At 36.4% G+C, this 15,146-nt stretch overlaps 1 protein-coding gene across 5 annotated transcripts in view; it reads right to left on the bottom strand.

Moving 5' to 3' along the window:
• CSGALNACT2 (chondroitin sulfate N-acetylgalactosaminyltransferase 2) overlaps nt 1-15,146 on the bottom strand; it is a 45,556-nt gene that overhangs the window by 27,190 nt on the left and 3,220 nt on the right. For 2 of the 5 annotated variants that reach the window (XR_005581739.2, XM_010340636.3), the window contains exon 2: nt 1,797-2,719. The exons of 1 other annotated variant lie outside the window; for it this stretch is intronic. Coding sequence is in view for 3 of the 4 variants with exons in the window: in XM_010340636.3 (XP_010338938.1) it covers nt 1,797-2,466 (670 nt within the window). In the remaining variant the exon portion in view is untranslated. 2 more of the 5 variants (XM_074382091.1, XM_074382090.1) reach the window with 2 other exon arrangements.

The following is a 15,146-nucleotide window of genomic DNA, read 5'->3' as shown; positions in this document are numbered from 1 at the left end:
AGTGAATATCTGGGTATAAAATGGTGAATAAAATAGATTTGGTTCCAACCTTCCTGAGGTTCACACTTTAGTAGGAAGCACAAATCAGGAAATAAGCAATGCCATATGCTGTGAAAAGCGGTATGAATGTACAGGTGACAAGAGCACACAGAATTACTGCTATCTTAGACCTGAGGTTGCAGATGACGTGTCAGAAGAAGTGATGTCTGAATTAAAGTCTAGAAAAGGAATAGGAATTAGTTTTCATTATTAATTACTAGTAATTATCCTCCCTGCAGTGGGCAGGCATGGCACAGCAGAGGAAAAGTGAGAAACTTTTCTCATGTAGAGAAAAATCCTGAAGTAACAGAATCCAAGAAGACTTATAAGACAAAAGCAGGAGGTGCAGAATATAAAACCGGCATAGCTCCCTTTCTTTTTGGGGAGAGCTGATGTGAGGACATTTTATGCATGTTACTTAGTTATCTTATTTCCTCTGCGGCTTCCCATTCTGCCATAAGCTACAAACATACATTGAGAAGACAAAATGCTGAGCTTACAGAAAAATTAGAAGAGTTTTGAGCAAAACAATCCATCAAATGGCCGAAAATGGTAGCAGAAAAAAGAGGAGACCACAGGGAAAGGTAGTTGCAATGCCACAGCAAAGCATAATGCCCTCCCTTACGGCCTCCAAAGGCCTCAGGATATTATATTAATACTACTGTGCAGCAAGTGATGGCCATGATGATTCAGAGTCAAAAACTCTACATGTGATATATCAGGGGTCCCTAACCCCGGGCCACAGACTGCTACTGGTACGTGGCCTGTTGGGAACCAGAAGGCACACCAGGACGTGAGTGGCTGGAGCCTGGCAAGCATTATCACTTCAGCTCCGCCTCCTGTCAGATCAGCAGCTGCACTGGATTGTCACAGGAGTGTAAACCCTGTCGTGAATTGTGCAAGCAAAGGATCTATGCTGTACGCTCTTTATGAGAATCTAACTAATGCCTCATGATCTGAAGTGAAACAGTTTCATCCCAAAACCATCCTCACCATCCTATGGAAAAATTATCGCTCATGAAACCAGTCCCTGGTGCCAAAAAGGCTGGGGACCACTGTGATACACAGTTTATAAAATCAAGCAAAGAGAACTTTCAATAAACATTTATTTTCAAAATGGTTTAAGTCAGCAATTAAATGTCTAGCAGGGAGTGTAAAGGAGATGGGTAGGGATCTAGAATAATTACTGTTAATATAAATCAACAAGTATCCTAAATTTTATAGCAGTGTTCTTCAATGTGAGTCATATCCCATCTTGATACATAAAAATTCCATACTCTTTCTGAAATATGTATTAGGAAATAGGTATTTCTTTACTTTTCCAAATACCAAGTACGCTTTTAAAACCACGTATGACCCCTTCTTCAGATATGTGCTTCTCCCTCCTCCAATATGGAAAATAGCTACCAGTCTACTAGTTTTTTATTTCCTTTATCAAATGGTTTTCAAGTTTTGAATCTTAGTTTACACATTTTTAAAAACATAAAAAAGGACATGAAGATCAGATAAGTGAGGAATACAAATCATACACATGCAACAAGAGCTGTTTTATTCTATTTCCCTAGTCCTTATTCTCCATTTTGATTATGATCTCATTACACCTTTTTTCAGAAAGCCACTTAAAATTCTTGGTGGAATGAAGTGGGAAAAACTTATGTGTTTTAATACTGTGGATAATGACTGACTTATATTACCAGCATACAATACTAGTATTTGTCTTACTAACGTAATATGGACCAATATATGTTTCACATTACCTTCTATGAAGTCATTTTCATTAAATATCAGTTTCTCTCCAAGGGGACCCTCCTCATCTTCTTGCTCATCATCTTCATCAGGATTATTAATGACCTCCAAGCCAGCTTCAATAACTTCCACCAATTCATCTCGTTTGTCTTTTCTAACTGGCTTTTCTTCAGGATGGCGAGTAAGACCCATTTCCAATTGAAATACTTTCATTAAGGTAAAACTTTCAAAGGGAATGACCCCATACTCACTGGGTAGTTTGGCCCCTATGCTAACTTCAGCTTTGTCAATTTGGGAATGAAGAAACTCTAAAAGATCACTAGGTGCTTGCTCTTTGTTGCCTTGATAGCCTATGCCATTAGCCCCTATATTCTTTCTTTCTTGCAATGACCTCATCTTCTCACTCATTTCTTGTAATTCTTGTTTTAGTTGGGCAATTTGGCGTTTCAGACTGGTTGCCCTGGTCTGATAATGTTCTTCTTGTTCCTGTAGGAGGGCTTGATAATACTCTTTACCATAATTTTCCCCAACACCAGGAAGAGATGCATTTCCATCAGTTTGGGGGGCACATTCCAGAAGGTACATAAATAATACCAAACTGCAGAGCAAAGCGAGGCCCAACAGCAGCCAGTGGGTCCGGGTGTGAAGAATCAATCCTCTTCTAGGCATTCTTATTAACATGTATTTGCCTAACAAAATAAGCTCTTTGTGTGTTCATACCTTTAGTAAAAAGTTATCAAAAATTAAAAACAAAATCAGAATTTCCATAAAAGGTACCCAAATAATTCTGCTGTAGCTTTAAGTTTTTCTTTCTTCAGCAATCATGACTACTTGCAGAAATGAGAAACTGTGTATACTTTCTGTATTGTACCAATGATATCCAGAATAAAGCAATCTGATATATAAAATCCACATTATATTGGTAGTGATTTTTCTGAAAGACACAGATCAGAATCAATCAAAATTTTGTTTCCTTAAGAATATCAAATTTGTTTGTAGCTTCAGTAAACTTAGCTATGTGATTACTACATGTAGAGAAATATGAGAGATACTAATATAATATTCAATAAATACTGGGAGAATTTCTTTCTCTCTCTCTTTTTTTTTTTTTTTTTTTTTTTTTTTTTTTTTTTGAGACAGAGTCTCACTCTATCACCCAGGCTGGAGTGCAGTAGCACAACCTTGGCTTACTGTAACCTCTGCCCCCTGGGTTTATGTGATCCTTCCATCTCAGCCCACTGAGTAGCTGGGACTATGGGCACCTGCCCATCATGCTCAGCTAATTTTTGTATTTTTAGTACAGATGAGGTTTCACCACGTTAGCCAGGCTGGTCCTGACCTCAGGTGATCTGCCCACCTTGGCCTCCCAAAGTGCTGGCATTACAGGCATAAGCCACTAAGGCCTGGCCTGGGAGAATTTTTAAAAATACCTTACAAAACAATAAATTATGTATATTATTTTTAACTAGTATGTCTACATGGCTATAAGCTGAATCAAAGAAACATTAAAATTATGTTCAGCATAGTCTGTATTACATATATTCTACTGTTTTCTAATTATTTGAAAATCATATTGCTTATAACTCTTAATTAACATAATATTTCAATTACAACACCATTTCCCAACTAAAGCTTATGACCATTTGGGAACTGAGTATCTAGAAACTGTTTCTGTTATAGTAATAATGGTTTACTGGGAAGAGATATTTTCTTCCAGTTTATTCATTGCAAGCATTCTACCTCATTAATTTCTACTGCTCAACCTAGCCAATCTAGGAGCCTTAAAATTAAGTGGGAGAAAGAACAATTTCAAAAGGTCAGAGACATCTGGAAAACATATTAAGAAAACATATTTATATCCAGTCTTCCAGCAGATTATTTGCACATTAGATCACATAATTCTTTCCACTGTATTACACATCAACAGATTTCCTACAAGTCTAAAAAGGTTTGGAGTCTATATAAAGAAAAAACACGAACAGTTTAATCATGTTTATCGGCAGAGAAAAAAATAAAAAACATTTATAAATTTACAAAATTACATGCTATTATTCATGCTACAACCAGTTGTGTGAACTCTTCCATGTATTTAAACTAATGATTCTTAACTCTAAAAATAGAGGTTTAACTTAGGACAAGGGAGGCAAGGAGACCTCCACTGCAAAAAGAACTTCCATTGTAACAAAGTTCTTGTTGAGAAGGATAATGTGATATGACAGCATGCTTTTAACAGTAATGGTTTTCTCAGTGCAGCAAAACCTGGAAGATCATTACAGTATATCAGTCCTAGTCACTTTCTTAATGAGCAGGAAACCCTGGGTGCTTTCTGTGGCAAATGCCGCAATGCACGTCTTTTTTGTGTGTGTGTGGTAACATGTCTGTATAAAACATAGGATAGATGAATACTTCTTATGGCCAATATACAGTACCACAAATAATGTTCTTAACTCTCCTTAGCCATTTATTATTTTAGTAAACCAAATGACAACCAAGTATCTTGAAAAATTTAATTTACTACAAGGGAGTCTTTTACTATGACAGCATCTCACTTACTGATTATAAATCTTGTTTGGGTGATGTAGAAAAAAATAGTTGGCTTTAAGAAATACTGTCTAATTAAAAAAAAGAATACAAAACTAGTATTATTTCCAGGACTTAACCAATCATACCTCAAAACCATAATCCCTAGTATAAGAAAACACTTGAATTTCACTATTTAAAAGATAAACTTAGTGGTATCTATTTTAACTATTAAGTTATCACTAGCCCATTTATTAGGGAAAATAGTTTAAAATATGGAGACATAATCTTGTATAATAAAGATATACATACTTTAATTAATAAAGATATACATACTTAAGCATACTATACTCAAAACTGTTTGAAGTGAAACTGGATAACAGAACTACCACTATCTTTTATTAATGTGGGTACCTCATATATTTTCTTTATATACACGTTGTATTTTAGACCACAAGAGATAACTCAGAAAATGAGTCACTACTGAAGGTTTACTTTTCAATAAAATAGAATGGAAAATATTAACAGTTTTAGCTAAGGTCATCTTTCTTCCTCTCACCTTTAAGAGAAATAGAGGTTTTGAGATATCCCACTTAATATTTCAGTTGAGTATTTTCCAATAAAATGAAAGAAAGGATACTGTAATTAATTCAGAATGTAAATGTTAGTTGCATAATTCTATGGTTATTAAAAACAAAAGACTCTTAAATCTTTAGGCAATTAAAATTTTATTTGCATAGTTCCTGAAAGGAAAACTTTGGCCATATTCTATAAGATTATGTTATAACTGTTTTATAATATGAATATGTTAAGAATATTACAGAAAACATTTTCTGTTTTATTTTCTTCTGTTACATCTTGATTTCCATGATTCTAAGAAATGTGTTTATATCATGAAAACGGTTGATTCACAGCCCAGAGTTAATCCCAACAAGCCTTCTAAACACAAATACAGATAGTTAAGTGTGCTGAGGAGAGAAAGGAATAATGTGAAGATGAAAAAATAAGCTGTTAAAGGTATGTGATATGAAATCAAAGATCTCAGGATTGAAAGAAACCTTAGAAGCTATCAATTCTAACCCTCTAAAACGGGCTAAAAAACGGACTTCCTCTTACAGCCAAGATGAAATAATGGGCCAGATTTACTCTTCAATTTTCTTGCTTTAGATGGCTAGAAACAACCAAAACAAACAATCACTCCTGCCACAAAAAACCCGAAATGTGAAAGAATGATATTCAAGATATTAAACATCAGGTAACAAAGAACAGTGATCCCCAGAGAAACAAGAAGCAAGTGGTTGCCAGCTTATTGCCTTAGTTTCTGAGCCACAAGCAGAGCCCAGCAGATTCCCTGAGTTGACGGGATGCAGCTCACAGTCTGAGGAGACCAAGTTATCTAGGATCAAAGCATGTAGTACCAGAGTGGATACAGCTGCAGAGGGAGAATGCCACAAATCTGAATAGGACATCCCATGGGTTTTTGGCAGAGTACTGATCAGTGAAGGCTGTGAGGTAACTAACAGACTAAGGAAAGGACCACACAAAAAATTAGAGGACACAGAACCCAGCATTCATACAGGGCCAAAATTAGTGCATGTTCCCACCAGACAGAGTGGAAAACCTCAAAATTCACGGAGCACTGGGTAGAACATTCAAAAAAGTCTTGCCTCAGTAGTGGGAAATAATTAGCTCTAGACTAAACATGGCACTAGTCCTGCCAATACATCTTAAAGGCAAGATCTGAAAGGGTCACATTATTTCCAAGCAATAGCACAACAAGCCTTAAGAATATTTATAAGAACATAAAAATATCCAGTACTCAACAAAATAAAATCCACAGTATCTGGCATCTCAACAAAAATTACCAGGCATAAAAAAATTGACCCATAATGAGAAAAATCAATGATTAAAACTGACCAATGATTAGAACTGACAAATGTGCGGATCTGCAGAAAAGGACACCAAAACAGCTATCATAAACTATTTTTTTTTTTTTTTGAGACAAAGTTTTGCTCTGTCACCAGGCTGGAGTACAGTGGCATGATCTCAGCTCATTGCAACTTCCACCTCCCGGGTTCAAGTGATTCTCCTGCCTCAGCCTCCCAAGTAGTTGGGAATACAGGCACGCCCACCACACCCAGATAATTTTTCTATTTTTAGCAGAGACAAAGTTTCACCATGTTGGCCAGGATGGTCCCCACCTCCTGACCTTGTGATCCACCTGTCTCAGCCTCCCAGAGTGCTGGGATCACAAGCATGAGCCATTGTGCCTGGCCATAACTCTGTATTTAAAATGATGTTTATGTTAAAAAAGTTAAGGAGAGGTATGGATGACATAAAAGAGATCCAAGTTAAGCTTCAGGAGATGAACATTTCAGTGTCTGAGATGAAAAATACACTGAATGGGATTAATGGCAGATTAGATATTTGAGAAGAAAATATTAGTAAACTGAAGACGTAGCAATGGCAACCATGCAAAATGCAGAAAGAAGGAAAAATAAAAAATTTAAATGACAACTTCAAACAGCCTAATATACATGTAATTGGAATCCCCAAAGAGGGGGAAGGACTCAGGAGAAATACTTAAAGAAATAAGGCTATAAACACACATAAGAAGCTCAACTAATCCCAAATAGCCAAAAAGAAAATTATAGCAAGGCACATGATAATCATGTTGCTCAAATCCAATGTTAAGAGAAAAATCTTAAAACTGGCCACATGAAAAATGCACATCGCATACAAGGAATAAAAGGTAATGACAGATTACTCTCTGAAAACTGCAAGTAAGATGACAGTGGAACAATTATCTTTAAAGAACTGAAAGGAAAAATATGCCAACCTATAATTCTATGCCTACAACAATTATATTTGAAAAAGGCAAAATACAGTCTCTGACATAAAAAGTGAAAAGAATTCATATACCTGTACTGTAAGTCTTTTAGGCAGAGGAACATAATACCAGAAGGGAATATGAATTTATATAAAGCAATGAAAAACATCATTGAGAAGATTTTTGTTCATTATTATCTAAACCTGTTCAAAAGACAACAGAATAAAACGGACAATCCTAGAAAGGCATAAACAAAACTGATTTAAGAAGAAATATTAGATCTGAATAGACTTATATGACTAAAGATTGAATTAATAATTTAAAAAACAACTACTCACAATGAAAAGTCCAGGCCCAGAGGCTTCACTGGTGGAATCTACCAAACATCTAAATAAGAATTATTATTAAATAAGAATTATCTTCACACAGTCTTCCAAAAACTAGAATAGGAGGAAGCATACTATAAGGTCTGTATTATCCTGCTACCAAACCTAAAGACATTAAAAGAAAATCACAGGCCAATATCCTATATGAATATGTGCAAAAATTCTCAACAAAAATACTAGCACGATGAGCCCAGCAATACATAAAAGGAATCATACATCATGACCAAATAAGATTTATCCCAGGACTGCAAGGTTAGTTTAACATCTGGAAATCAATTAATGCAATATACCATATAAACAGAAGACAAAATTCATTTGATCATCTCAACACACAAGGAAAAAGCATTTGACAAAACCCAACATAATTTCCTAATAAAAAGCATTCAATAAATGAGAAGGGATCTTCTTTTTTTTGAGACAGAGTCTCACTCTGTTGCCCAGGCCAGAGTGCAGTGGTGCAATCTTGGTTCACTGCAACTTCCACCTCCTGGGTTCAAGTGATTCTCCTGTCTCAGCCTCCTGAGTAGCTGGGATTACAGGCATGTGCCACCACACCCGGCTAATTTTTTCATAATTTTAGTAGAGTCGGGATTTCACCATTTGGTCAGGCTAGTCTCGAATTCCTTACCTCATGATCTGCCCACTTGGGCCTCCCAAATTGCTGGGATTACAGGCATGAGCCACTATGCTCGGCTGGGACCTTCTTAATCTAAGAAAGGGTACCTACAAAAAACCCATACCTACTATTGTATTTAATGATGAAAGACTGAATGATTTTCCCCAAGATCAGGAATAAGACAAGGATGTCTGCTCTTGTTACTTCTAGTTACATTGTACTAGAGGAGGTTCTAGCCAGGGCAATTAGGCAAGAAAATGAAATAAAAGGCATCCAAATTGGAAAAGAAAAAGTAAAATTATCCTATTTGCAGATGATACGATCTGTATGCAGAAAATCCTAAGAAATTCACTAAAAATCTGTTGTAACTAATAAATGAGTTCAGCCAGGTTGTAGGATACAGTATCAATACACAAAAATCAATTACATTTCTATATATTAGAAACAAACAATCTGAAAATGAAATTAAGAAAACAATTGTATATATAGTATAGCATCAAAAAGAATAAAATACTTAGGAATAATTTTAAAAAGAACTGTAAGACTTGCACTCATAGAAACTACAAAACAATGTTGGAAAAAATTTAAGAAGATTTAAATAAATGGAAAGACACCACACTCGTGACTGGAAGACTGAATATTGCTAAAAGGGTAATATTCTCCCAATTGATCTACAGATTAAACACAATCCGCTTCAAGAATCCGACATGGATGAACCTGGAAACCATCATTCTCAGCAAACTGACACAAGAGCAGAAAATCAAACACCGCATGTTCTCACTCACAGGCAGGTGTTGAACAATGAGAACACATGGACACAGGGAGGGGAGCACTACACACTGGTGTCCGTTGGGGGGAAACGGGGGAGGGACGGGGGGGCGGGGAGGTGGGAAGAGATAGCATGGGGAGAAATGACAGATACAGGTGAGGGGAAGGAAGGCAGCAAACCACACTGCCATGTGTGTACCTATGCAACAATCATGCATGTTCTTCACATGTACCCCAAAACCTAAAATGCAATAAAAAAAAAAAAAGAATCCCAGTGGACTTCTTATAGAAATTGGCAAGCAGATCTTAAAATGTATACAAAATCAAGAAACCCAGAATAACCCAAACAGTCTTGAACAAGAAAAATGAAACTAGAGGAATCACACTTTGCAATTCCAAAAATTACTACAGAGCCACAGGTAATTAAGACAGTGTGGCATGGTGTAAAAATAGACATATAGTCAATGGAATGGACCTTAAAGCCCCAAAATAGTCACATTTATGGTTAGTTGATTTTTCAACAAGAGTAGCAAGGCAATTCAATGGAAGAAAGAATCGTTTTTTCAATCAACAGTACTGGGACAACGGGATATTTACAGGCAAAAGAATGAAACTAGGCTCCTACTTCACATCACATTCAAAAATTATCCCCAAATGGGTCAAGGATCTGAATGTAAAGCCAAAATTACAAAACTTTTAGAACAGGTCGAGCACGGTGGCTCACGCCTGTAATACCAGCACTTTGAGGCCAAGGTGGGTGGATCACCTAAGATCAGGAGTTTGAGACAAGACTGACCATCATGTAGAAATCCGTCTCTACTAAAAACACAAAATTAGCGGGGTGTGGTGGCACATGCCTGTAATCCCAGCTACTTGGGAGGCTCAGGCAGGAGAATCACTTGAACCTGGCAGGCGGAGGTTGCAGTGAGCCGGGATCACGTCATTGCACTCCAGCCTGGGCAACAAGAGTGAAACTGTCTCCAAAACAAAACAAAAAAAAACCTCTTAGAACAAAACCTATGCATAAATATTTGTGACCCTGAATCAGGCACAGCTTCTCGGATGACACCAAAGACAAAACAAGTATTAATTGGACAGCATCAAAATAAAAAGTTTGTGCTGCAAAGGACATCATCAAGAAAGTGAAGAAATAACCCACAGAATTAAAGAAAACATTTGTAAATCATTGTCTGTCTCACTTTAAAAAGTTTAAAAAAAAAGGTAACAAGCAAAAGATCTGAACAGACATTTCTCTAAAGAAGACAAATAAATGGTCTATATAAGTACATGAAAAGATTAGCCAAAAAGTAAATGCAAATCAAAATCACAATTAGACACCACTCCACATCCACCAGCATGTAATTCAAAGTGAATCATAGACCTAAATAGAAAACCTAAAACTCTAAAACTGAAAGCACGCATAGGATAAAATCTTTGTCACTCTGAGTTAGGCAAAGATTTCTTAGATATGGTATTTAATAGCATAAATGATGAACTGGATTTCATCAAACTTAGCAACCTGTGCTCTTTCAAAGACATCATTAAGAGAATGAAAAGACAAGTTACGGGCCTGGAAAGAATATGGGTAAAGCATGCATCTTATAAAGGACTTGTACTAAGAATATATTTAACAACTATCAAAATAAAATAACAAACACGACACAATTAAAATGTGGGAAAAGATCTGAACACTTCAAATAAACATTTGAAAAAGATGCTCAACATTGTTAGTCATTAGGCAAAGGCAAATCAAACCATAATGAAACCCTATACAGAAGGGCTAAAAATAGAATAGCTAACATTAAAAAGAACAACTATACCAAGTGCTGGTAACACTGTGGAAGGACTAGAACTTTCATACACTGCTGATGGTAATATAAAATAGTTTTGTTAATAAGTTATGATCTTAACAAGCTAGGTTCTTTTCTTTCTTGCTGTTACCAGAATCTTGCTCTGTTACCAGAGCTGGAGTGCAGTGGCTTTATCATATTGTAGCTCACTGCAGCTACAAAAAACCCATACCTGGGCTCAAGTGATCCTCCTGCCTCTGCCTCCCTCGTATCTGGGACTACAGGTGGGAGCCACTACACCTGGTGTGATGGCTAATATTGAGTGTCAACTTGACTGAATTGAAGTATACAAAGTATTGTTCCTGGGTCTGTCTGTGAGGATGTTGCCAAAGGAAATTAACATTTGAATCAGTGAAGTAGGAGGGGCAGACCCACCCTCAATCTGGGTGGGCACCATCTAATCAGCTGCCAGTGGGGCCAGAATAAAGCAGGCAAGAGAAGATGGAAGCACTGACTTGGTCAGTCTTACAGACTTCATCTTTCTCCCATGCTGGATGCTTTCTGCCCTGACACTTCAGTCTCCAACTCTTCACCTTTTGGACTCTTGGACTTACACCCGTGGTCTGCCAGGAACTCTTAGGCCTTTGGCCACAGACTAAAGGCTGCACTGTCAGCTTCCTTACTTTTGAGGTTTTGGGACCCAGACTGATCCACCAATGACCTCCTTGCTCCTCAACTTGTAGACGGCCTACCATGTGACTTCACCTTGTGATGGTGTGAGTCAATTCTCCTTGATAAACTCCCTTTCATATATACATATATCCTCTTAGTTCTGTCCCTCTAGAGAACCCTAATATACTTGGCTAATTTAAAAAAAAATTTTTTTTTTTTTTAAGAGAGAGGATCTTGCTGTGTAGCCCAGGCTAAGCTTCTTAATAAGCCTACTCATATGATCCAGCCATTCCATTTCTAGATATTCACCCAAAAGAAATGAAAGCACATATTCATAATATTAAAATAAGATGGAGACCAGGTCTGTAAATCCCCTGGACAAAGCCAGTTAAGCCATTAAAACAACCTTCACCTTGTTTGATTTGCAAATATAAGCAATAGAAGCAACTTACCTTGAGCTGTTTGCAGATGTAACTGAAACTCTGATTATTTTTTTGTCTGTGCCTATATTACAGAAAAGTTAGGTGGGGCATGGTGGCTCATCCCTGTAAGTACTTTGGGAGGCTGAAGCAGCAGAATCACTTGAGGCCAGAATTTGAGATCAGCCCGGGCAATATAGCTAGCAAGACCTTGTGTCTATAAGAAATTAAAAAATTAGCCAGGCATGGTGGTGCATGTCTGTAGTCCCTGTTGTCCTGGTTACTCAAGATGCTGAGATGCGAGGATCACTTGAGCCCAGGAATTCAAAGCTGCAGTGAGCTACGATCATACCAAGGCACTCCAGGTCTGGGTGACTCTAGCCCTGTCTCTTAAAAAACAAAAAAGAAGCAAAGAACTTGGTTTAAGTCAACTAGAAGCCATCAGCTAACATATAACTAGGGACTTTCCAACAGGATGGACTAAATAAGGCAACTATATAAATGTAATTAATCAAATATTTTCTTTGCCTTGCTTCCTTGTTCACCCTATAGAAATCTTCTGCTCCCATTCCTTTGGTGGAGTCCCAATTTCTTGCTGCCTGATTCATGAATTGCTGTTTGCTCAGGCAAAACTCTAAAATTTTATTCTGCCTCTGCTATTTTAATAATACGAAAACTTGTATACAAATGTTCACAGCAGCTTATAAGTGTAGAACCCAAAACTAGAAACAAGCCAGTGTCCACCAACAAGTAAATGAACAAACTGTAAAACAGACATACAATGGAACACTGCTCAGCAATAAAAAGGAATAAACTCTGACACATGCTTCATCATGGACAAATATTAATAGGAGCCAGGCAACAGAAGTACTTACTATATGACTTCATTTATACAAAATTTTAGAAAATGCAAGGTAATCTGTAGTTACAGAAAGTAAATCAGTCAATGATTGCCTGTGGTAGGTGGTACTAGGAAGGAATTATAAAAAGGGATGAAAAAACTTTTATAATGCATTTGCTCATTACCTTGGTTGCAGTGATAATTTCACAAGTGTCTAGATATGTTAAAACTTAAAGTGTCAAATTGTACCTTTAAATATGGGTAGTTTATTTTATGTCAATTATACCTCAATGAAGCTGTTTAAAAAATAAAGCCAAGTCAGATTTAGTAGTAGTGCCAAAAAGGCATTTGTAAAACAAACAAACAAATCCTCCAGCTGGTTTACTGAAGTATAAAGATGTGTTGATACAAGTTTGTATTTAAAAAATAAAACTAAGCCCCCTTATCTCCCCAAAAGTAGAGTACCACATATTATTCTAAAGGTGTTGTCTTTTCTCTTTGCCTACAAGGCAAACGTGGAGACTACAGAAGTGTTAAAGATAGTTAATTCTACAGCACTGGTCCCTTAAATAATAATACGACCCTTAAGCAGTTTCTATTTAATCTTAATTCTACACAACCTTTGGTACTACAAACACAAATTTTCTGCATAATTTCCCACATTGCAGTGTGTCAAACTAACCTCCCATAAGACTAATCTACTGCTCTTTGAAGGATACAATCCATTTGAGGCTATTATAAAACATATTCTGTATAATCTTCCTAAATTTTCTGCACAGAACAATTTCTCATTAAAGTTTTCAAAAACTAAATTTATAATTTTGAGCTCACTAATTACACAGCAAAAACAAAGCCACACAATTATTTGGAAAACATAACCAGTCAGGAAACTAAACCATCATGAAGTGTAAGTATCCATGAAGGAGATTAGAACAGTTTATTTCTTGATGAATTATTGATAACTTGATGAGTATTCTAGTGATGCATGGGTTTTCAACATATTATTGAATAAGTGGTCTGTAAGTACTGATCACCTGAAAGCAGCACTTAATCAACAAATACTTGATTACCTACTGTGTGTCAAGCACTGTGCTAAGTAAGTACCAAGGACAAATAATATCAAATGGATCCTTTTGACAGTGTTTCTGGAGAAAACTATACTCATGGTACCCGGATTTCAGCAAGACAAAGGAGAAAAATGTGCCAAACTGTGGCACAGTAAAAACAACTTAAAGCGTCAAGTGTTAACAGCTACTTAATAGCTATGTAATCTTGAGCATGATACTTCACCTCTTAGGGCTTCCTCTAAAAAAACATGAGGCAGTTTTGCCTAAACAGCCAATGTTCCAAGATATTATTTCTTTAATTAAAACACACACACACACACACACACACACACACAATTTTTGGAGGGCAAACTTGATTTAAATGCACAGGCCTTTTAATCCAGCAATTCACAATTATACTTTCCTGATTCTATACTACAGAAGTATTTATATACTACTATATAAAGTCACATAGGATGTTCATCAGTGTTATATGTAACAGCAAAATAAAAACAAACAACGTAATGTTCATCAATAAGGGAAAGGTTAAATTAACTGCAGATATTTATATAACAGAATATTTTAAAGAAATTAGGTACACCTTTATGTAGATAATACCCACAAAATGGTGTTAGCATGTTGCAAGTATTTTTTTCTCAGTTTGTCTCGTCTAAAATAGGCTTGGGAGCCAGACGGCCTGAATTCAAAGATCTGCACCATGGTTTCCTAACTCTTCACTACAAATTTCATAATCTATGTAAACTTCAGTTTCCTCCTCTGTTAAATGGAAATAATTACAGAACCTACCTTAGAGTATAATTGTAACAATTATTCAAGCAAAACCTGACAAGTGTAAGTGATCAATAAGTGTTAGGTATTATTTCCCATTAAGCAAAGCTTTGTTGGTGGTGGTGGTGGTGGCAATAGACTAAAATCTATCAATCTTTTCCTACTTCTTGATTTTAGTTACCTGAAGTAATCCTACTAAAAATAATTTTTCCCCTCATATAGATAGCTAATTCTTGCCATTTCTCATGCCATCTATGCTCTTGTCACTAATTTGAAACGCCACCTTTATCATCAGCAAATTTCCTATATGTGCATAAGTCCATTTCTGGCTTCTAAACCAGGAATCTGCAAATATTTTAGGTCAGACAGTAAATGTCACAACCAGTCGACTCTGCCTCTGTGGCACAAAAGCAGTCATAGATGATATGTAAATGAATGAGCATAGTTGTGCTCCAAGGGACATGAAATTTGAACTTCATATAATTTTCATGGGTCATTAAGCATTATTTTCTTCTTTTCCCCAACATTAACAAGTGTAAAAGCCAGTCTTAGATCATAGGCTATACTAAAATAAGCAGCCAGCCATATCTGGCAACCCCTGCTTTACACTTCCCCAAAATTTTTATACTTTAAAAATTTCACAAAATAAATACATGTGATAGAAAGGTTAAACATCATACAGGG

The sequence above is a fragment of the Saimiri boliviensis genome, chromosome 12 (assembly GCF_048565385.1).
Source record: "Saimiri boliviensis isolate mSaiBol1 chromosome 12, mSaiBol1.pri, whole genome shotgun sequence".
In the NCBI taxonomy this organism is placed as follows: Eukaryota; Metazoa; Chordata; class Mammalia; order Primates; family Cebidae; genus Saimiri; species Saimiri boliviensis.
The sequence above is the reverse complement of the archived record's forward strand: the minus strand, read 5'-3'. Positions and strand labels throughout refer to the sequence as shown.